The sequence below is a fragment of the Schistocerca nitens genome, chromosome 1 (genome assembly GCF_023898315.1).
Source record: "Schistocerca nitens isolate TAMUIC-IGC-003100 chromosome 1, iqSchNite1.1, whole genome shotgun sequence".
Taxonomy (NCBI): Eukaryota; Metazoa; Arthropoda; class Insecta; order Orthoptera; family Acrididae; genus Schistocerca; species Schistocerca nitens.
This window is the reverse complement of record NC_064614.1, coordinates 348,657,433-348,680,561: the sequence shown is the minus strand read 5'-3', so window position 1 is coordinate 348,680,561 and position 23,129 is coordinate 348,657,433. Positions and strand designations below refer to the sequence as shown.

At 40.4% G+C, this 23,129-nt stretch overlaps 1 protein-coding gene across 5 annotated transcripts in view; it reads left to right on the top strand.

The window, feature by feature from the left end:
- Nucleotides 1-23,129, top strand: part of LOC126248693 (cuticle protein 65-like) — a 105,112-nt gene that overhangs the window by 42,314 nt on the left and 39,669 nt on the right. Inside the window, exons 1-2 of one of the 5 annotated variants that reach the window (XM_049950042.1) lie at nucleotides 14,804-14,837; nucleotides 17,980-18,270. The exons of 2 other annotated variants lie outside the window; for them this stretch is intronic. In XM_049950042.1, the coding sequence (XP_049805999.1) occupies nucleotides 14,826-14,837; nucleotides 17,980-18,201 (234 nt within the window). In that variant the 5' untranslated portion in view covers nucleotides 14,804-14,825 and the 3' untranslated portion in view covers nucleotides 18,202-18,270. Of the gene's footprint in view, nucleotides 1-14,716; nucleotides 14,838-17,979; nucleotides 18,271-23,129 lie in introns of those variants that run through there. 2 more of the 5 variants (XM_049950050.1, XM_049950014.1) reach the window with 2 other exon arrangements.

Below are 23,129 nucleotides of genomic sequence, written 5' to 3'. Positions count from 1 at the left end.
TGGAGGACTTACGGTCAAATAAGGCAGAAAGGATAGATAACGTTCCATCAGAATTTCTAAAATCATTGGGGGAAATGTAGAATATATGAGTCTGGCGACATACCATCTGAATTTCGGAAAAGCATCATCCACACAATTCCGAAGACGGCAAGAGTTGACAAGTGCGAGAATTATCGCACAATCAGCTTAACAGCGCATGCATTGAAGCTGCTTACAAGAATAATATACAGAAGAATGGAAAAGAAAATTGAGAATGCGCTAGGTGACGACCAGTTTGGCTTTAGGAAAAGTAAAGGGACGAGAGAGGCAATTCCGACGTTACGGCTAATAATGGAACCAAGACTAAAGAAAAATCAGGACACTTTCATAAGATTTGTCGACCTGGAAAAAGCGTTTGACAATATAAAATGTTGCAAGCTGCTCGATATTCTGAAAAAAGTAGGGGTAAGCTATAGGGAGAGACGGGTCATATACAATATGTACAACAACCAAGAGAGAATAATAAGAGTGGACGATCAAGAACGAAGTGCTCATATTAAGAAGGGTGTAAGACAAGAATGTAGCCTTTCGCCCCTACTCTTCAATCTGTACATCGAGGAAGCAATGATGGAAATAAAAGAAAGGTTCAGGAGTGGAATTAAAATGCAAGGTGAAAGGATATCAATGATACGATTCGCTGATGACATTGCTATCCTGAGTGAAAGTGAAGAATTAAATGATCTGCTGAACGGAATGAACAATCTAATGAGTACACAGTATGGTTTGAGAGTAAATCGGAGAAAGACGAAGGTAATGAGAAGTAGTAGAAATGAGAACAGCGAGAAACTTAACATCAGGATTGATGGTCACGAAGTCAATGAAGTTAAGGAGTTCTGCTACCTAGGCAGTAAAATAACTAATGACGGACGGAGCAAGGAGGACATCAAAAGCAGACTCGCTATGGCAAAAAAAGGCATTTCTGGCCAAGAGAAGTCTACTAATATCCGGCCTTAATTTGAGGAAGAAATTTCTGAGGACGTACGTCTGGAGTACAGCATTGTATGGTAGTGAAACATGGACTGTGGGAAAACCGGAACAGAAGAGAATCGAAGCATTTGAGATGTGGTGCTATAGACGAATGTTCAAAATTAGGTAGACTGATAAGGTAAGGAATGAAGAAGTTCTACGCAGAATCGGAGATTAAAGGAATATGTGGAAAACACTGATAAGGAGAAGGGACAGGATGAAAGGACATCTGCTAAGACATGAAGGAATGACTTCCATAGTACTAGAGGTAGCAATAGATTGGAATACGTCAAGCAAGTAATTGTGGACGTAGGTTGCAAGTGCTACTCTGAGATGAAGAGGTTAGCACAGGAAAGGAATTCGTGGCGGGCCGCATGAAACCAGTCAGTAGACTGATGACAAAAAAAAAAAAAAAGTCTTCTGGTCCAGACTGTATATCAGTTAGGTTCCATTCAGAGTATGGTGATGCAATAGCTTCATAATTCGCAATCATATACAACCGTTCGCTCGACCAAAGATTCGTACCCAAAGACTGGAAACTTGCACAGGCCACACCAATACTCAAGAAAGGTAGTAGGAGTAATCCACTGAATTTTAGGCCCTTGTCATTAACGTCGATATGCAGCAGGAACATATATTGTATTCGAACATTATGAATTACTTCGAAGAAAACGGGCCATTGACACACAGTCAACATGGGTTTAGGAGACATCTTTCTTGCGAAACACAACTAGCTCTTTACTCGCACGAAGTGTTGAGTGCTATTGACAAGAGATTTCAAATGGATCCCGTTTTTCTGGATTTCCGGAAGGCTTTTGACACTGTACCACACAAGCTGCTTGTAATGAAATTTCATGCGTGTGGAATATCGTCTCAGTTCTGTGACTGGATTCGTGATTTCCTGTCAGAGAGATCACAGTTCGTAATAATCGACGGAAAGCCTTCGAGTAAGACAGAAGTGATTTGCGGCATTTCCCAAAGTAGTGTTATAGGCCGTTTCCTGTTTCTTATCTACATAAACAATCTGGGAGACAATCTGAGCAGCCATCTTCGGTTGTTTGCAGATGGGTCTGTCGTTTATCGACTAGTAAAGTCATCAAAAGATCAAAACAAATTGCAAAACGATTTATAAAAGATATCTGTACGGTGTGAAAATTGGCAATTGCCCCTAAATAACGAAAAGATTGAGGTCATCCACCTGAGTGCTGAAAGGAATCCATTAAACTTCGGTTACACGATAAATCAATCAAATCTAAAAGCCGTAAATTCAACTAAATACCTAGGAATTACAATTACGAGCGACGTAAATTGAAGGAACACATAGAAAAAGTTGTGGGGAAGGCTAAACAAATACTGCGTTTTATTGGCAGAAGACTTAGAAAGTGTAACAGATCTACTAAAGAGACTGCCTATAGTCCGCTCGTCAGTCCTTTTTTAGAATACTGCTGCGCAGTGGGGGATCCTTAATCAGATAGGACTGATGGAGTTCATCGAAAAAGTTCAAAGAAGGGCATCACGTTTTGTATTATCGCGAAATATGGGAGAGAGTGTCATAGAAATGATACAGGATTTGGGCTGGAAATTACTAAAAAAAGGGGTTTTTTGTCGCGACGGAATCTCCTCACTAAATTCCAATCACCAACTTTCTCTTCCGAATGCGAAAATATTTTTTTGGCAGCGACCTACATAGGGAGAAACGATCACCACGATAAAGTAAGGGAAATCACAGTTCGTACGGAAAGATATAGGTGTTCGTTCTTTCTATCTATACGAGATTGGAATAACAGAGAATTATGAAGGTGGTTCGGTGAATCCTCTGCCAGACACTTAAATGTGATTTGCTGAGTATCCATGTAGATGTAGACTTTCAACCACTGTATTTTTTTCTTAAGAATTGTGTCTTTGTGTGATACTTATAAGGGGTCCATGTAGCTGTTCTTTTTTGGTGAAAATGATAAATAGATGCTCCGGTTTTACTATATTAAGGAAGAGCTATAGTTTCGTTAGTTCTCGTTTTTTATAGAATTTTTGTGTTACATGATATTGATTTGGAAATATCTATGTAACTGGTCTTATCTAGTACCAGAATTCTCTTCGAGAGACATCACAGGCGACTTTCTTATCCATATCTCAGATTTTTCTTTCTTCCGATGAACAACAATTAAAGCCATCTCTCAATTAGAATCATTATTATGTAGATGTTTAGATGTGAGTCTCGATAGTCCGAGCCGTTATGCGAAAATTAATACGTTTATTCACACGTGTTTCGTATAGTCCCAGCAATCACGTAATGATCCTTCAACGTTTCGGCAGTTACATGTAACAATCGATGTAGTACCCTACAGTGGGCACACACCTATTGCAATCGTTTTAGGAGTTGCTTCTGTTGGTAGCGGGAAAGGAGACTTTTGAGCGACGAGTGGCTGGACTGATGTGGGCGAGGTTAGACAATACGAAGTCTAAGACTGCATCTTCTAAGTTTATTTCATTTGATATCAAGCATTCAAGCTGCTCTGGCCTTGCTGTCTAATATATTTCTATTTCATGATGAAAGGCTATCACGATTGCAGTGTGTGATACTTTGTCTTCACTCTTCATCGACGCGTTGTATCTTACCCCTTCCCCATCACCACTTTCTCTGAACTGACTACTCCTTCTACTACTACTACTACTAATACTACGAGGACGTGTTGAAACGAAAGAGCTCCAAATTTCACATGTGAAAACTCTCAAAGTAAAACAAACATTGTTACCATTCTACATTTTTAATCTTCATGTCACAATATTTATTTCTCAACATAGTCACCCTGGCGACGAACGCTATTCTCCCGACGAGAGAACAGTTTGTTTATACCGTCACTGCAGAACAACTGACTTTGCTGACGGACCTCACCTCTGCTTGCACCGCTTCGTCACTATCAAAGTGAATTTGTCGAAGATGTTATTTAAGTTCTGGAAACAGATGAAAATCGGATGGCGTCAATTAGGGTCAGTATGGAGGATGATCGAGGACAGTGAACCCAAGGCGTCTGATTGTTCCAGATGTCGCTGCGCTCGTATGTGGCCTGGCATTGTTATGTTCCATCTCTGCACGAATTGAAAACTGGATTACAGGACGCTGTTTCTCGCGCATCGGCATAGTTACAAGTACGTTACACACAGCCATGTTTAGCGCTACAATTCGGAGCGCTTACGTGGTAGATGACTACAAATACGTAGACATGAAGAATAAAGATGCAGAATTTAAAAAAGTCTTCTTTTTTAAAGTTTTCATTACTTTCAGCGTGGCGTCGTACTGTAATAATAATCGGATGTTTTCTCCTTGATGGTTCAATATGGTTCAACTGGCGCTGCGCACTTTGGGACTTAACATCTGAGGTCATCAGTTCTCTACACTTAGAACTACTTAAACCTAACTAACCGAAAGACATCACACACATCCAAGCCCGAGGCAGGATTTGAACCTGCGACCGTAGCAGCACCGCCGTTTCGGACTGAAGTGCCTAGATCCCCTTGGCCACAGCCGCCGGATGCCTTCAGAGCATAGTCATCTATGAACTCATTATAAAATTTATATTTTGGCTTCCAATTTTCTTTGCGATGTTTGCTTTATTGTAGTGTCTACTCCAAGTCTGCAGATACTCCGTTATCGAGCTACTAGGTGATTTGTGAAAAATCGTCACCGAAAGCCAATCACGGCGGTAAAAACTAGTCGACATCGAAACCAATGCGGCAGCAAGTAATTTGAACGACGACTTAACAGGTACTATGGAAATTATGAACGTGCTGGAACTTGAGATCAGGTCAGCCTGGTACACTTTCAGCACAAAAGCGGACAAACAGCGTATCGAGCGAGCAGAGAAAGGGATGACAGGAGCTAACAAATATCGCCACACGACCGAAACGCCACGAAGAAGATGGAGGAGGATCTCCTTTTAGATCTGGAAGGATTGCTGTGTCGTCCAGGGATCGTTGACGGGAGGTATGTTCAATTTAACTACAGCAAGTGTCACTGAAAGCATTAAAGACGGTTTGTTTTTTTCGAAATTGGCTGAAAGCATAGCTTGAGAACGGTACATATGATCTGAATTTGGTGCCACGATTCTAAACTGAATTCTTTATCAGTGTACATAGCCGTTTCGCGATATCTTCAAAAGCCAATTTCAGTTTATCTCAAATTTTTGGCTGAAGAAAATGACATTAGTTTCAGCATGCCACAATTTTGTTGGAGCTTAATATTTTTCAATTGTCCTATGAGTGCTGATGGAATATACATCCAAAATGACTTATAGAAAGTTACTTTGTTACATGTGCAGTTGGCGGGCTTCGGGTATTCCCGCCGATGACCAATTTAGGTGCTGCAACTGGTGCGTCAGATGTGGACATAAAAATGATTTCTTCAAGATAAAACCGTGTGGAGTAAAATTGTATGTCATATTTCGTGATATTTTTCATTTCATTCGAAAAAACTCAAGCAACTGATCTAATTTTCATGCGTTCGTAAAGGACTACAACCGTAAGAAAATAGTGGACATTCTGTGATTCCGAAAATTATATTTTCCGAGAATTTAACTGTTTGACAGTTCCGTCTTTGAGCAAAAACTTTCGATGTGTGACACAGTTGTCTTAGTTAGATGTTCCTTGCGATTGAAACTGTTGTGCTCACTGAATGGGCTGCAACCAGACGTGAGGGTAGGCAGGGAAAGTAGACTAACGTCCAGTCCACAACGAGGTCATTAGAAACGGAGCACAATCGCGGATCAGGGAACGGTGGGAGGGGAAATCGGCAGTGCTCTTTTCATAAGAACCATCCCAGCATTAGCGTTAAGCAGTTATAGAAATCACGGGAAACCTAAACAATGGCCGAATGGGTATCTTAACCGTCGTCCTTCCAAATGCGGATCCATTGTCCTAACGGCAGCTCGGATGGACACCGAAAACAGACAGACTAGCAAAACAAAATCAATTACAGTCGCGACCGAAATAATGTCCCTGTATCACACCCACACTGCTACGTTGGATATTACCTTCATATCTGCTGCCGTAGACGCAAGACGAATGAGTAAATGATGTATCTTTTCAGGGACAATATACCAACGAAGTTAAAGGTAAAATAGTAGTACTCATTGCCCAAGAAGGTGTCCCCAAAGACTTATTTCATGTTGTTACCAACCGACTGCTCAATGCTAGAAATTAAATTTCGTCGTAAGATATGGGTATGTTGTAAATAGTAACAGCTGGCACAGTTGTAATGGTACAGAGATGATGTAACACATATTAACCAGATCAGTTGAAAATTCAATGTACCAGGAAATTCCATTTGATTTCAGGTCATAAGTAAGTACCTGCTTTTGAATAATGAAATTTCAAAGTGCAACAAAAGAGATCGGTGGTGCACGTAATGGGAGCAAGAGTACGTTTGTCATGCAGCCCAGTGAACCTGCCACACAAAAAATGCAACTACTGTATTATAGAAGCAGGGAATGTGTATTCCATGGCAGCAGTTCCGGAAAATAAGTATGATCCTCAACTGACCAAGCCGGCGCAAAGACATATCATGCAACACTTCTTCATTCACACCCTCCATTTTGTCACCGGAGATGTTAGATCTTTGTACACAAACTTTCGATTACTTTCGTTACTGCTACGTTGGATATTACTTAGGGAACTATGAAAGCCTACAAATCAATGGATTTTGGACTAGAAATCCGAGGTACTCGTAATAAAAGTGAGGAAATTCTTGACAAGATGGGTCCATAAGAGAAAATTTCGTGATTCGGTTACTTGTGCTCTACTATTGTAAATTGCACTACTGAATGTCAGATAACAGAAAAACACGATTCATTATTGTTATTATCATATCTTGATTATATTTATGCAAGTATTAGGTTACAGCATAAGAGTTTATTTAGTGCACGCCAGGCACGAACACTGGATACTTACCAAATGCAATTAAGGGGCTCCGGAAAGGCTCAAAATCATGAAAAGTTCAATTTTTACTTTTTTGCGTTTTCTGAATCTGCAGACTATTACCTTTTAATAGATATATAATTTATTCAATTCCGAAGACTACAACTATTTTTAAATTTTTTTTGAAATGTGTTCTACATGGGCGTGACCCACTGTGGCGCTGTTAAACTGCTGTCAAATGGTGTTATTATTAACGTCCGTGTTCATCAGGTACATTTTAGTGATGTGAGACAAAGTATGTGTTGTGGCTAACCTGTGATGGTTCAATATATATCACTGGTGTGATTGTCGATTGTTTCATGTTTATTTACTCTGTCGTTATCTCGAAAATATTCGTAATTAATTCTGTTTCTTGAGTCTCTGTTTTGTTGAAGTATAATAATGAGTAAAAGTAAAAAAATGGTTCAAATGGCTCTGAGCACTATGGGACTCAACTGCTGAGGTCATTAGTCCCCTAGAACTTAGAACTAGTTAAACCTAACTAACCTAAGGACATCACAAACATCCATGCCCGAGGCAGGATTCGAACCTGCGACCGTAGCGGTCTTGCGGTTCCAGACTGCAGCGCCTTTAACCGCACGGCCACTTCGGCCGGCTAGTAAAAGTAAAGTTATTAGAAATCCTCTAAAGGCTTTTAAGAAAAGGAGAAATGTTGGAAAGCCAAAGGTATGTGTTATTACTGTAAACAATAAAGACGATGAAAATCCCCAACATAGCTTGTGTCCCAAAGAAGAAGACAGTTGGTGTAAATATAACAAAGGATTGCTAACTGGTGAAGTGTACACTCATAAGCATAGTCTGCCTCATGTAATAATGGAGGTGATAAAACCTATTTTCAGAGACTTAGCGGCACCTGAACTGTTGAAAAAGTGTATTCACGGAAAAACTCAAAACCCCAATGAAAGTGTAAATAGTGTTATATGGTCGAGAATCCCCAAGACTGTATTTGTTGGAATAGAAACACTTCACTTTGGTGTGTATGATGCTGTTGCGACTTTCAGTGATGGCAACATTGTAAGGTGCAAGGTATTTAGAAATATGGGAATGAAGATAGGTTCTAACATGGTACGAGCGATGCTTGCTTTAGACAAGGAACGCCTTCGGGCTGCAGACAGGGCTGTAAAGAGTCTAGAAATACAAGCAAGAGTAAACAGGAGGAGGAACCAGAGGAAGCTGGAGGAGGAGTTTGCAGAGGATGAAGATAATCCATCCTATGGACCTGGAATGCACTAAAAAGTTAATCCAATCTTTGTCGCTTGATTCCCAAAACTTTTATTTTCTCATACTAATTACATGTTTTCTAAGGATCTTCCAAACATATTTGTTTCAAACTTTCAGTAAATGTTACACAGTACCTTCTGCATAATTTAACACAGCCTTTTTCCAAAAAACTGTATATTTTTGAATATATAAATAAAAAATTGCAAAAAAATGTTGTGAATTTTCATTACAATTGAAAAAAATCATCTTTAATAACTGAACTAAAATTTTGTAAAATCCCTGTGTTAAGTTGTAGCCCATATTCCAATAAATAATCTGTAAAAAGTTCAACTTCCTACCTCAAATACTTTGTGAGGAAAGATGTAATTTATAAGCGTTATTTTAACATTGCAAGTATAGGGCGTTCTGGAGCCCCTTAAATCCGGAATTACTAGTATTCCTACAAAACTATGAACAATTGTATATGCTGTTTTCTTCATAGTGTTTAACTAAATAGAATAATTTTTTATTTCTCAAGTATTATATTTCTTACTGCGAATTTTCTATTTTTGTGGTTTTATTTTTATTAGTACTTACATCCGCTTAATTACGAGGTGCATTCAAGTTCTAAGGCCTCCGATTTTTTTCTCCAGACTGGAAAGAGATAGAAACATACGCATTGTTTTAAATGAGGCCGCGTTCATTGTCAATATGTCCCAGAGATGTCAGCACCGTACGGCAGATGGAATTTTACCGCCAGCGGCGAGAATGAGAACTGTTTTAAATACTTAAAATGGCGACGTTTTCCTTACTTGAACAGCGTGCAATCATTCGTTTTCTGAATTTGCGTAGTGTGAAACCAATTGAAATTCATCGACAGTTGAAGGAGACATTATGGATGTGTCGAAAGTGCTTTCGTGGGTGCGACAGTTTAATAAAGGCAGAACATCGTGTGACAACAAACCGAAACAATTTCGGGCTCGCACAAGCCGATCTGACGACATGATCGAGAAAGTGGAGAGAATTGTTTTGGGGGATCGCTGAATGACTGTTGAACAGATCGCCTCCAGAGTTGGCATTTCTCTGGGTTCTGTGCACACAATCCTGCATGACGACCTGAAAATGCGAAAAGTGTCATCCAGGTGGGTGCCACGAATGCTGACGGATGACCACATGGCTGCCCGTGTGGCATGTTGCCAAGCAATGTTGACGCGCAACGACAGCATGAATGGGACTTTCTTTTCGTCATTTGTGACAATGGATGAGACGTGGATGCCATTTTTCAATCCAGAAACAAAGCGCCGATCAGCTCAATGGAAGCACACAGATTCACCGCCACCAAAAAAATTTCAGGTAACCGCCAGTGCTGAAAAAATGATGGTGTCCATGTTCTGGGACAGCGAGGGCGTAATCCTTACCCATTGCGTTCCAAAGGGCACTACGGAAACAGGTGCATCCTACGAAAATGTTTTGAAGAACAAATTCCTTCCTGCACTGCAACAAAAACGTCCGGGAAGGGCTGCGCGTGTGCTGTTTCACCAAGACAACGCACCCGCACATCGAGCTAACTTTACGCAACAGTTTCTTCGTGCTCATGCTCCCTACTCACCTGACCTGGCTCCTAGTGACTTTTCGCTTTTTCCAACAATGAAAGACACTCTCCGTGGCAGCACATTCACCAGCCGTGCTGCTATTGCCTCAGCGATTTTCCAGTGGTCAATACAGACTCCTAAAGAAGCCTTCGCCGCTGCCATGGAATCATGGCGTCAGCGTTGTGAAAAATGTGTACGTCTGCAGGGCGATTACGTCGAGAAGTAACGCCAGTTTCATCGATTTCGGGTGAGTAGTTAATTAGAAAAAAAATCGGAGGCCTTAGAACTTGAATGCACCTCGTAATACGGCTGAGCAAGCAGGGAACAAATTGCAGTAAAGAAACTTGGTTGAGCTGTGAAACGTAACATATCTTGACATAAAATTATGCGACTGGTCCCGGCGGAGGTTTGAGTCCTCCCTCGGGCATTGGTGTGTGTGTTTGTCCTTAGGATAATTTTGGTTAAGTAGTGTGTAAGCTTAGGGACTGATGACCTTAGCAGTTAAGTCCCATTAGATTTCACACACATTTGAACATTTCTGAACACAAAATTACAGAAAAACCTTGAGTAAAATGGTGACCTTAAAATGCCTTAACAAAGTAGTGAATGTTATTTACAAATGGAAATATATTAATACCGGTGTATCTCGCTATTACTCTGCTTACAGTTCGTTGTGAATATTCCTTAAGTAACATTAAGACCCATGAATTACGGAAGGGAGATTGTAACTGTGTCTTTTAATAATAGAATTAATTCAAGCTTAAACAGGACCTGTTGACATCTCTGTATGCCTTTTAACATTTCCTTATAGACGTGTAATATAATGTGAAGTACGTAAACAATCAAGCCGTTTTCTCACTCTTAACAAAGCTACAGCATTATACCGATCCTCCTCAGCATGGATACGTTGTATACAATACTTGAAACTGTATAAGATGACGTTCGTGAACAGCTTTCCGCCAATGTATTCTTTTTAGGGATTTTTGTGCTTTTATCTATTAATTCCTCCTGATTATCTCAGTTCTGGAACCTTCATTCAGCACATTTTTACTGAGGAATCACAATTTATGTTTTAATCTTTCTATCACACGCATTCTGGCACATTCTTTTCGGATGTTTCGGGCAGTTAGTCCTCCTGTTTATACTAGTCTTTAAATCTCATCCAATAGCGTATAATCCAAAAATGTTCTCTACATACTTTTCAAGCGAAGGACATCCTATTTTCGCGAGCGTCCCGTAATGCAGAGATATTCTCGTGTAAACGCTGTACAATATTGCGTCAGTTTAACTGCAAGGTCTGCACTTCGGTGTAAAATTTTTGAGGTCATGTCCGACTTTGATGCTTTTGTTCCTTATGATTCAGTGTCATTACGTTCTCTTTTGCTTTATGTTTCCAATAAACTCCAATTTTCTATTCTTTATCAAATGGTTTCTCAAAAGGTATTTTAATTTTGAGACCCATATATTAAGATATGTTTACGTTAAATATTTTGATGATTTTCCTTGACTCTTCTTAGTTACATGAAAGTTAATGAATTAGCTAATTTATGAGTACTGTTTCACCACTAATGAAGACAGTGAACTCTGAAATTGGAGTTTTGCTTTGTGTATTTCTTCGAAGATTCCTTGTTTTCATTGCCTCGTTTGTTTGGCAGTATATATCTCTAGTGAGCATTGTAGCCCCAGAAATCGACTAAAACTGATTTTAAAATACAGATTTGTGTGTATGGTATAGCCCATTAAGCTCATTCATCCGTAAAACTGTGCGTCTGTGTACAATCGAAGGTTAATGAAAGTAACGAGTACAATATCACAAGTGGCTGCAAAAACAATTCTAAGCAAAAGACAGTAACAAACAACTGATTCATAAGAGACACAAATGAGATAAGAAAAAACATTGTCAAGGAATTTACGGTAACTCATACAGTAGTAACGGAGTCATATTTATGAAACTAGATGTTATCTTGCGGTAGCACCTTCTTCCCTTCTGTGTCACTGAAGTGCAAGTGTGAAATTCCAATGAAAAAAGACTGCTTTCTGTAGTGGGCTTCTTAAAGCGGGGACACCAACAATGTCCTCATGTTATCTTTGTCAGATGTGCATACAGTTCAGTTTGGCAGTGTTTTAATCACATTACTGAAAGCCTACATGTACGTTTTGATGACGAATAAGGCAGCATCGTTTGTTTTGGGGACTATGACTCTGTAACTTTGTTAAAGTTTATTGTTTCAAGTAAATGTTAAGCTTTTTACTAAACCATACCCCATTTATGACTCTTTGTGGATCAGCTGGTCTCTGTTATCTGAGAGGCGACATTGTTTCTTTGGCGATTTCAGCTGATACAGTCTTTAGATTCGTTAACCTCAGTGGACCCACTGAAGACAGTCACCGACTTTTTCAGGTCTGGCCTTCACTGGTGGTAGCACTCAAGCAACTGTATGTATTAAAGTCATGTTTGTTAGGTTCTAGCTGCTCGTAGAGGCTTCCGAAGATCGGTAGGCATGTCGATATTAAGAAACGGAATAACACAGCAGCCAGCTCAGTTGAAGAGGATTTGACGTCCCCAAAACGTGCAATCACAGACGTTGAACAGACAAACATAGGTACAGGGAAGGTAACTGCGGAGAAACATTGGGAAATATGTTCAGGGAAAGCCACGAATAGAGCAATTTAAATGAATGAAAACTGAAATCAGTAGCAAGGCGAAATGTCTGCACGAGATATGTATAGAAATCGAAAAAGAAGTATTCGTCGAGAGGATGCTTCAGCATTTGTAAAAGTCAGAACAGCCTTCCGAGTAATTAAAAGGAAGGTATGTGGTGTTTAGAGTCAGTGGGAATTCCACTGTTAAATGCAGAGAAGAGACCGGGTAGGTGGAAAGAGCACGTTGAAAGCTTCTATGAGGGGAAAGACTTGTCTGACAACGTATTAGACGAAGATATTGTAGTCGATATGGATGACATAGCGGATACAGGATTAGAATTTAAAAGAACTCTGAAAGACTTGAGATACAAGAAGGAAGAAGGGTTAGATAAAATTCTATCGGAATTTCTGAAATCATTGGGAAGTGTGGAAACCAAACAACAGTTCAAGTTGATGGGCAGAATCTATGAGATTGGTGATGTCTATCAAACTTTCAAAAAAGTATCATCCACGCATACCCTATGACAGCTAGAGCCGACATGTGCGAGAATTATCGCACAGTCAGCTTAAGAGCTCACGCATCTAGGCTGCTAATAAGAACAATACGCAGAAGAATGGAAAAGAAAACTGAGGACCTGTTAGATAGCGATAATTTTGGCTTTAGGAAACGTAAAGGCACCAGAGAGGCAGTTTTGACGTTGCGGTTGATAATGGATGCAAGGCTGGAGAAAAATCAAGACACTTCATAGAATCTGTAGACCTAGAAAAAGCGTTTGACAATGTAACATGATGAATGACGTTCGAAAGACAAACAGAACTACGCCGTAAGGAAAGACGGATAATATACAGTGTGTAGACGAACCAAGAGAACAATAAACCTGGAAAACCTAGAAAGAAATGGTCGGATTAAAAAAGGTGTAAGGCACGGATGCAGTCTTCCACCTCTACAGCTCAATTATACGTTGAAGAAGCTATGTCGGCAGTAAAGGATAGGCTCAACAGTGGGATAAAAATTCATGATGAAAGAATAACAACGGTAAGATTCGCTGATGACAGTGCTATCCTCAGTGGAAGTGTGGAAGGATTACAGGATCTGTCGGATGGAATGGTCTAATGAGCACAAAAAATGGATCGAGAGTAAACCGGGAAAAGACTGAGGCAGTGAGATGTAGCAGAACTGAGAGTAGCGAGAAAGTTAAAATCAAAATTTGTGGTCACGAAATAGAGGAAGTAACGGGACTTTGTTACCTTGGAAGCAAAATTACCCACAACGGACGAAGCAACAAGGACACAAAAAGCAGAGTAGCGCAGATACGGAGGGCCGGCCCAGAGAAGTCTACTGCTCTCAAATATTGGCATCAATTTGAGGATGAAATTTCAGAGAATGCACGTTTGGAGCACAGCATTGCATGTCAGTGAATCACGAACAGAGGCAAAACAAGAACAGGAGAGAATCGAATTGCTTTAGATGTGGCGCTGCAGATGGATGTCGAAAATCATTTGTACCGATCAGATGAAGAATGTCGAATTTCTCTCCGGAATCAGCAAAGAAAGGAACGTAAGGAAAACACTGAGTCGCGACGAGCGGCCGCGTGGTTAGAGGCGCAATGTCACTGACTGTGCGGCCCCTCCCGTCGGAGGTTCGAATCCTCCCTCGGGTATTGGTGTGTGTGTGTTGATCTTAGCATAGGATAGTTTAAGTTAGTTTAAGTAGTGCGTAAGTCTCGTCACCGACGATCTCAGCAGTTTGGTCCCTTAGAAATTCATACACATTTGAAAACACTGAGAAGAAGAATGCATAGGATGCTAGGACATGTGAGTAGGCGTCATGGATTAATCTCCATGATATTAGAGCGAACAGTAGAGGGCAAAAACTATAAAGGGAGACAGATATTTGAATACATTCAATAAATAATTGAGGACGTAGGTTGCACGTGCTACTCTGAGATGAAGACATTAGCGCAGATAAATAATTTGCGGGGGCCCGTATCAGACCAGTCTAATCTGGCGAGGTATTTCGCTTGTTGGCCTAGACGACGAGCCGACCTCCCAAGTCATAGGGAGCAGACAATGAAACGGAGTTTGATGTACTGGTTGTCGTATCTGGTATCATCAGCGAAGTCGTACTACTAGCCGGAAGTCCAAAGAAACAAGGAAGTGATACTTACAGAACTAGTCAGTTCAGGAGTAAAGTTGAGGAAAATGCCGAAAAATATTCTTTTACAAACTATAGGTTAGGGACGTAGCGGCTTACGACAGTGTAAAGGGTAGCACTAGAGTCCTCGCCTGCTGTGGGTCATCGAAGGCCAACAGCTGTGCCGGCCAACGCCCTACACGTGGTGTCGGTGCAGCTATATAAACCGCACGCTGGCCGCTCCACTGCATTCGACACACTTGCCTCTCCCAACTTACAACATGAAGTGTCTGGTAAGTAACACTGTCAGTTCACATCTCAGCATTTACATTCGTCTTTCATATCAGATTTAAGAATGGGAGAACAACCCCCACTCTGTTAGTCGGTCAACAAATTTGTTCTTTCTTAAAGTGCCTTTCCCTGGTACGAACTTGAGATAGTTAAACTCCACCGCAGTCGATACTGCCAACCTACGCCTCTGCGATGGCTCTCGCATCGGATAAAGCTGGTTCGAATCTCGATGGTGGAAGGCATTTTCACTGCTACTATTTGGGTGGTTTGGGGAGAGATTGGAGTGTGAAATTCCTGTCCACCAAACGTTACTCGAACGTCATAGATTAAAGTCAAACACGATGCCACACCATACACGCAACTATAGCAGTCACCTACACTTAAACCTACACGAAGAAAGGAAATCCGGGTTTGCGTCCCAGTCCGGCACAGATTTTCACTGTCGTCATTATACAACCGATGGTTCTTCATATTCACAAATGGGAATACGCTTCCTGCTTTTCCGATTTTACTGCTGAACCTACTCTTCAGTGTTTCCCTGCCAACAATGCCTAACGACTGAGAGCATTTAATATCTTACAAAAATATCTGTTTCAGACGCGGTCGATAGTATGGAGTAGCCATGTCTCTGTCATGTGCCGTTTCTCTCTTTCAAACAGAGCAGTGTCAACCACGGGATAGGTATCTGACACTCGCCCATATTCTAAATTTATAAAAATTCGTTAAGAAAAGCTCGTACCGCAATTATATAACAAGTGTTATTACTTGAATTGACAACTGAAATATTACAACAGTATCGTTAAATCATCATTGGGCCAGATCACTTTGAAGATGTTGCCGCAGTAGACTACTTCAGTCGTACCATTCGCGGGACACATTTTCGGTCTCAAAATACTGTTTACGCTACATAGCACTTCGTTTGAAAATAGAACATGCTGGACACATTCGTCTGAATACGCCGCGGCCATCCTCCTGCCTGTAGTTATGCAGACATATTATGCCTCATCTATGGTGACTTCGAAATCTACTAAGTGTCTTTATCCCCCTTTTTGCATCTGAACATAACTGTGTTAGTTTTATGCACTGGACCTACAGCAACAGATCGGACAATTTCAGTTATGTTGTACACTTTGGTGCCCATAATTAAAGCAACAAACGGCAATTTTGCGAGGTTGCATTTATATTACCACAAAACAGTGTAAACAGGTGATAGTAAATTAGAAATATTGTAAGGATTACAGAATGTAAACAAGTGCAACATGTATAACGGTAGACAAAATGTGGTTAGTTTTTTTTTTTTTTTTTTTTTTTCAACCTAATGCATTTGCACACACTTTACGACAGCTGATTAATGCGCTCAATACGGGGAATGACCACCTCTGGCAACAATACAGGCGCCGGCTGGAGTGGCCGAGCGGTTCTAGGCGCTATAGCCTGGAACCGCGCGACCGTTACGGTCGCAGGTTCGAATCCTGCCTCTGGCATGGATGTGTGTGATGTCCTTAGGTTGGTTAGGTTTAAGTGGTTCTAAGTTCTAGGGGGCTCATGACCTCAGAAGTTAAGTCCCATAGTGCTCAGAGTCATTTGAACCATTTGAACAATACAGGCCTAGCAACGACGGGGCATGCCGTGAATGTTGTCATCAATCTCATATTGAAGCAATAAAGGTCAATCAACCTGCCGACCTGCTCGTAAGTCGGGGAAAGTGGTTGGTAGATGCTTACTTCATGCAACCCGTCTCCCTAGTGCATCCCAGGCTTGCTCTATGGGATTCAAATCGGGGGAGCTAGCAGGCCACGTCATGCGTCTAGTGTCTTCCGTTTCCAAGAAAACATCAACGACTCGTGCTCTATGAGGTCGAGTACTATTGTCCACAATACGAAGTCTGGACACGCAGCACCTCGCAACAGCCATAAATGAGGTCCCAAGATCTCGTCATGAGATCTGACAGCAGTTAAACTTTTCCCATTCACCAGTACAATTTCATGAGGAGGTGTTCGAGTGGTCAATATAATCGCTAGCCACTCCATTAGCAATCCTCCTCGATATCGGTCTCTTTCTACAATGTTCGGGTCTGGAAATCGTGTTTCACAGTCTCTTCATATGCGAATCAGTCGAGAATCACTCTCCAGACCAAATCGGGACTTATCTGTGATGAGAACAGTGGTCCACTGTTCGATGGTCTAGGTGGCATGTTCACAATTCCACTTCAGAGGTTGCCCTCTGTGAAGACGCTTCACAGGTACAGATACAGCAGCTCTCTGACAATAGAGGCCACGCTACCGAAGCCTGCTGCACACCTTTTGTTTCGATACAACACGTCCAGGGGATGCTGCGAGATCAGATTACAGTTGCACAGTAGTATTAAGAAAGTACCGACGTGCACTTGCAGTCAAATAATGGTCAAGTCTTTCTGATGTCACAAGCGCTCGGCCCTGCCCTGATCTTTGGGACACATTTTCGGTCTGTATAAACCGTCGCCACGTCCGAGAAAGAACAGAACGTTTCACATAAGCCATCGGTTCACAGCAGTTTGCGACTGTATTTCTCCCATATTTCCTAAGGTCGTCAACAGGAGGGAGTCTGGTAGGTGTCTTCTTTATGCCACAATGCATCGTCTGCGCCTCTGTACACAGCCATGGTGGATGTGGTACAACGCGTCAAACACTGCCCCATTTGATTGTCCTGACGTCATCGTTGGCGTGGTTGTTCTTTGACCGGAATACCATCTTCCGTTGCAGAAAACGATCGTACGGACATTTGTTGACAGTTTGTATGAATAGATCGTGAATTACTCATAGGAAGGGGAAATTTCGGTTTGTTGCTTTAAATTTGGACACCAGTGTACATTAGCGTCTCGACAACCTCTAACTCCTTGTGATATTCCTTCATGTGCTCAGTTCGACCATCCTTCTACAATGATTCCACACAACCGACTTGCATTTAAGAACCGCTTTACTGCCACGACTGTCATCAGGCTGAAGGCCTGGTACTTCTGCAGATCTCAAAAGCAATGTGTATGTTCTTTTAAGGAGATTACTAATATTACGTCCGGTTGGCTTATGGAGAATGAAGTAACGGTGACAGTCATACGTGAGCCGCTTCTCTTCTGATTCAGACAGGTAATGAACCTTCATTCTGCAGGTGATTGTGTTCGCCGTCTGCGTGGCCACCGCCTGCTGCCAGGAGACGCGAGAGAAGCGCGGCCTCCTGGGGGCCGGAGTGCTGGCCGCCCACGGCGCTGTGCTGGCGCCGCGCGTCCTCGCCGCCCCCACTATAGCCGCCGCACCCATCGTCGCCGCCCCCGCCATCGGCCACGCCCCTCTCGGCGTAGGGCTGGGCTTGGCTCACCCCATCATCGGCTGAACAGATTCTTACTAATCTATACGTGTTTGTTTGTACTGCGTCTGTATAAATAAACTCTCTGTAGCCTTATTTAATGTTTTCTTTACTCAGGTTAGATTCACATGATACTAAAACCAAATATACCCTAGAGTCATGTCTGCTCTCAGTGACGTAATACTACGAAAATAAACAGCGACCAGGGGACCCATGCGAAACTATGGCACTTTTATAGTTTTAAATAATGAAAGTATTTCAAATAAGTCTTGTTTTGGGATTAGGCTAGTCGTGGGAACTAAGAGGAAATATTTTTTAAAATCAACCCAAAGATGTGAAATAATAAGCATAAATTTATGATACACCCTTGTATAAACATTTCCATGTGTCCAAAAATGTTTGTACTCCGAATGTTTTTCCCGGTTTCTACGACGTAGGAGATAAGCGACTGTCAGGAGGGCCACTATAATTTTAAGTAGACAAACATTTTCGATTACTGTAAATTCGTTAGGCTATAGGTAAATCACAGTTCAGGGCGAAAATGACAAATACATTTGTCATTTCGGAAATTATATTCGATTAGAAAAGTCAACTTGTACGACGGGCAGAGATACTGGACCACCGCAGTGGTGACGGTTATTATTCAAGGTAATGCTGTGTAAGAATTATACAGTTAAAGCTCCGAAGCAAATAAAATGGTATTTCCAGTAAGATAATAAGGAAAGGGAGTCTATTATACGTGATTAATTTGTTAGCTTCGTAAAATATAAGTGTGAAGCTGGGCATCTATGGTGCCCTTTTTCTTGTGATAGTTAAAAATCACTTTTATGTCAAAACGTATACTGATTTTAAATCGGCTAGCAGTGTCAGAATTCGGTTAAAAATCCTTTCTAGCGATACCTCTTTCATCCCTGTACGATTAGCATATATTGAGAAAAAGGGATGTTGACTTGAGAAATAATATACAAAATGAACAATGTAGTCACACAGTTTTCGCTATCAATCTTTCACCCTGCAATGGAGTGTGTGGTGTTGTAACAATGTGTGTCGGTGTGAGAGTCTCACAATTCTCCGACTTTTGTGTGGGCAGATTTCAATTGCACTTTCCAGACTAAGCTCAAGCATTAAAAATTGATTTCCAGAAACCCATTCAGCTTAGCATCAGCCATAGTTTTCACCCAAGCGTGCTAGAGCAGCTGTGTATGCAGGACACTTTGTAAGAAGCTCAGTAGGAACGAGAGAAACTTTTGCGGCTGTGAGGTGAGGCATATCTGGATAATACGATTTGCAATTTTATTGACTCAGAAAGGCAATTATTTGGTCTAGAGTCTCAGTCTGGCATCAGTTTTACATACAATGGAAATCTAAATTTCTATTCCTTATACCCTATCTGCTCTACCCATCTGAGATATAAATAACTATAAAGTATTGTCATTCACTGTTGTTCAACTTTTCTGTACAGGAAATCGAAGAATTTGCAAATCATCTATTGCCTTGTACAGGTTCCTCGGGCTCTGGTCATTATGGAAAGTATTCCACACGTTTTCAAGATTTTTCTGTAGCATGATAATGCTGAAATTTTAGAAAATACTATGCATATGAATGTTCAGCACGTGTAGGAAGGTATTAGTACATACTAAGGGGTCATGTCAAATGATGTATGCCATCTTGTTTATCGTCTCACATTTGTTTGAAACTTTGTTTATTAGTTCTTCCTATGAAGTTAAGCAACCATTGCTAATTGTAGCTTTTAATTTGTCTCTGTTTCCGTTTGAAGATATTTCAAAGTTTGGAAGTTTTTTTCTTAACATAGTGATACAACAAAACAACGTTCCTTAACATATTGAAAATAAATTATCATTTTCTAATTTGTCTTCAAATCTATGTAAAATTTGGTTGTTCTATACTCTATAGTACGTGAATTGTAGAAAAAATATCTTATATCTATAAGTAAAACGATCAATACGTGAGGAAAGCAAACTTACACTACCTTACACTATTATATTTTATTTTGTAAAAGACGTGCACCATCACATGGAATACCACATACTCATGAAGTGAAATTGATAGCCTGAAACTTTTTATTTTTATTTTTTTATTAATTTTTATTTTGCAAAATAGTTTTCAAAGGATGACTATTACTTGGGAAAATAAATTTCATGTGGTCTTATTCCTTAGTTCTTTTCGTTTTCGTAACAAACCATTGTTTTTAATTTTTCCTTGTTAACCTAAAGCAATCGATTGAAATTTTAAGGTTTTTGTATAATATACTTCTAACGTAACAGAAACATCAAGTGATTAATTTTAAAAATGAGTTTTAACCAATGATAATGACAAAAACTGAAGTTAATTCATTTGTGTAAACAAACTACTACTTGCAGTAGACATCATTGTAATTGAACAGATACTTGGCTCATTTTGGCCAGTAAAATGAGGAAGAAGGTCCTGAGGAATGCGTACCTTGTGCGATAATATCATGTTCTGTCGTATGAAGTTCAATGAGTGTCCCAAGGGACCACAGGTTGGAATATGTACATGAGGTACGTTCAAATGGTTCAAATGGCTCTGAGCACTATGGAACTCAACGTCTGAGGTCATCAGTCCCCTAGAACTAAGAACTACTTAAACCTAACTAACCTAAGGACATCACACACATCCATGCCCGAGGCAGGATTCGAACCTGCGACCGCAGCGGTCGCGCGGTTCCTAACTGTAGCGCCTAGAATCGCTCGGCCACACTAGCCGGCCATGACGTATGTTGTGATGGGATTTGGAATATCTGGGTGGTATGTTAAGGAATAACTTACACGGATATACAAAGAGGAAACATTCAGTTGCTGACAATCCCCGCGTCACTCAACCGATATCGGTAAAAAATTCGACATTTGAAATACACAACTGCATACTCATGGATTACTGAATACTCATAAAAACAAACACAGAATCCTCTTAAATTAATTTTTTTTACTTTATTGGCTTTTAGCATTCAAACGGTTCTGAACACACCTACATGCAAAGAAAACACTTGTTCCTCTTCATTCATATATCCCTTCTTATCGAGACTGCTGTACTTACATTACGAAGACGCAGTTGACAGCTAATAACTTAGTTGTTAATTCATTTCATTAGTTAAATTCAATGGTCACAGTTCCATTTCAATTTTTGTGAGCTTTAAATATGGATATGGCGTCGTCGGTTCTATTGTTTGTGCCCCCGACAATTTGGATGACGCAAAATGGCTGGAAGTGACCAAGTCTTAAGAACTCTTTTAAACAGTTTAGTCTCTCTTTTTCATAGCGTCCATACTGAAATAAGATGTGATTTATTCCACAAACTGTTTCTTCTACACACTGACAGTATGATACGCCGATTCCATGTGCATGGGCAGGGAGCACGACACTTCGGCGTGGCTGCACAGTCTTGTCATCCGCATAGTCGGCCGTGTTGTAACAAGGCAAAACTATTTCCGATGTTCTGTATGTGATCAGGAATGATTTACTTATTTCTGGCTTTAAACTTTATACCAAAATGTGATGTAATGTGCTGATGTGGGAGCAGAAGCTGAAAGCAATTTCGTTTTGCGTTCTGATGGTATGTCGTAGTACCAATACTGCATTAAACAAGAAACTAAATACGAGCATCTATGGCTGTCACGGTCAGAGAGCTCGATTTTGACATCCATATAGTACAGAGAGCACTGGTGTCTAAAAGTCCAAGTGTATAAGTAAAGACAGGAACTAATAACAAAAGCACCACAAATCATCTATTGCGAAAAAGTACTTAGCTTTATCACGCCTACCGATCGGATTGCAATACTCTGAAATTAAAGACGAAATACTAACGACTTGTTCCACCGAAGAACTGCGACCGACAAAGGTTGCAGGCACTCTCTTGACACTTTCGTTAATGAGGACACCACAACACAGGTAATAACTTAGTTAGTCAGCTACTTGATCTGTAGATAATTTGAATGATTCTTTTACCGAAATGATGTGGAACCAGTCAGTTCACAGGATATGTATACAGATTAGTGCTAACATGAAAGAGCATACTCTCTTTTATTTTACTCGCTATCCATTATTAAGTAGTATTTCGTCAATGGTAAATGAGACAGAAGGAGTTACAGAGGAGAAATGATTTTAAATTAGATTTAAAACATACTCCGCTACCTATCACACGCTTTAGGTTACTGGGAAAATAATATAAAATATTACTGCTGTATATTGAGCTCCTCTCTGAGCCAATGACAGCTTCAGAAATAGGTAATAAACGTCATCTTTCCCTCTAGTGTTAGAGGCATGCTTATCACTGTGCTTCTCAAATTATAATAGATTATTTATGACGAATTTCACTAGCGAAAATATGTATTGTGAGTCAATTAAGAAACCCAGCTCCTTGAAGAAGTACTTGCATGACGTCCTTGGGTGAACACCACATACTATTCTTAGTGCTCGATTTTCTGTAGTCAATGCTTGCGTTCTAAGTGATGAGTTAATCCAGAAAATTACTCCGTAAGACATTACTGAGTAAAAATACGTAATCTATTTCTCGAGGTTTATAGTTTCTTTTCAGATTAGCAACTATACAGAGAGCAAAAGTAGTTTAAGTTCACTGTTCGAGAAGTTCAGTATAATGCTTCTTCCAGATCAAGTTTCCGTCAATATGTACACCCTAAAATTTGGAGCATTCTTTCCTACTTACAGACTCCTGCTCACGTGGTACATCATTTGTTGGTATGACTCTGACTGTTCTTTAGAACTGATTGTAGTGCGCGTTTTTCCCAAGATTTAGGGAGAGTCCATTTTATCTTTGGAAATTATCATTTACTAACACTTCAGTTGCAATACATACAAGTAATAAGAGTGCACACAAAATTGAACCCTGTGGGACCCCCTCTATAATTTAATGCCAGTCACTAAAATTTTATACATTATCTGAATTATTCAGCATAATAT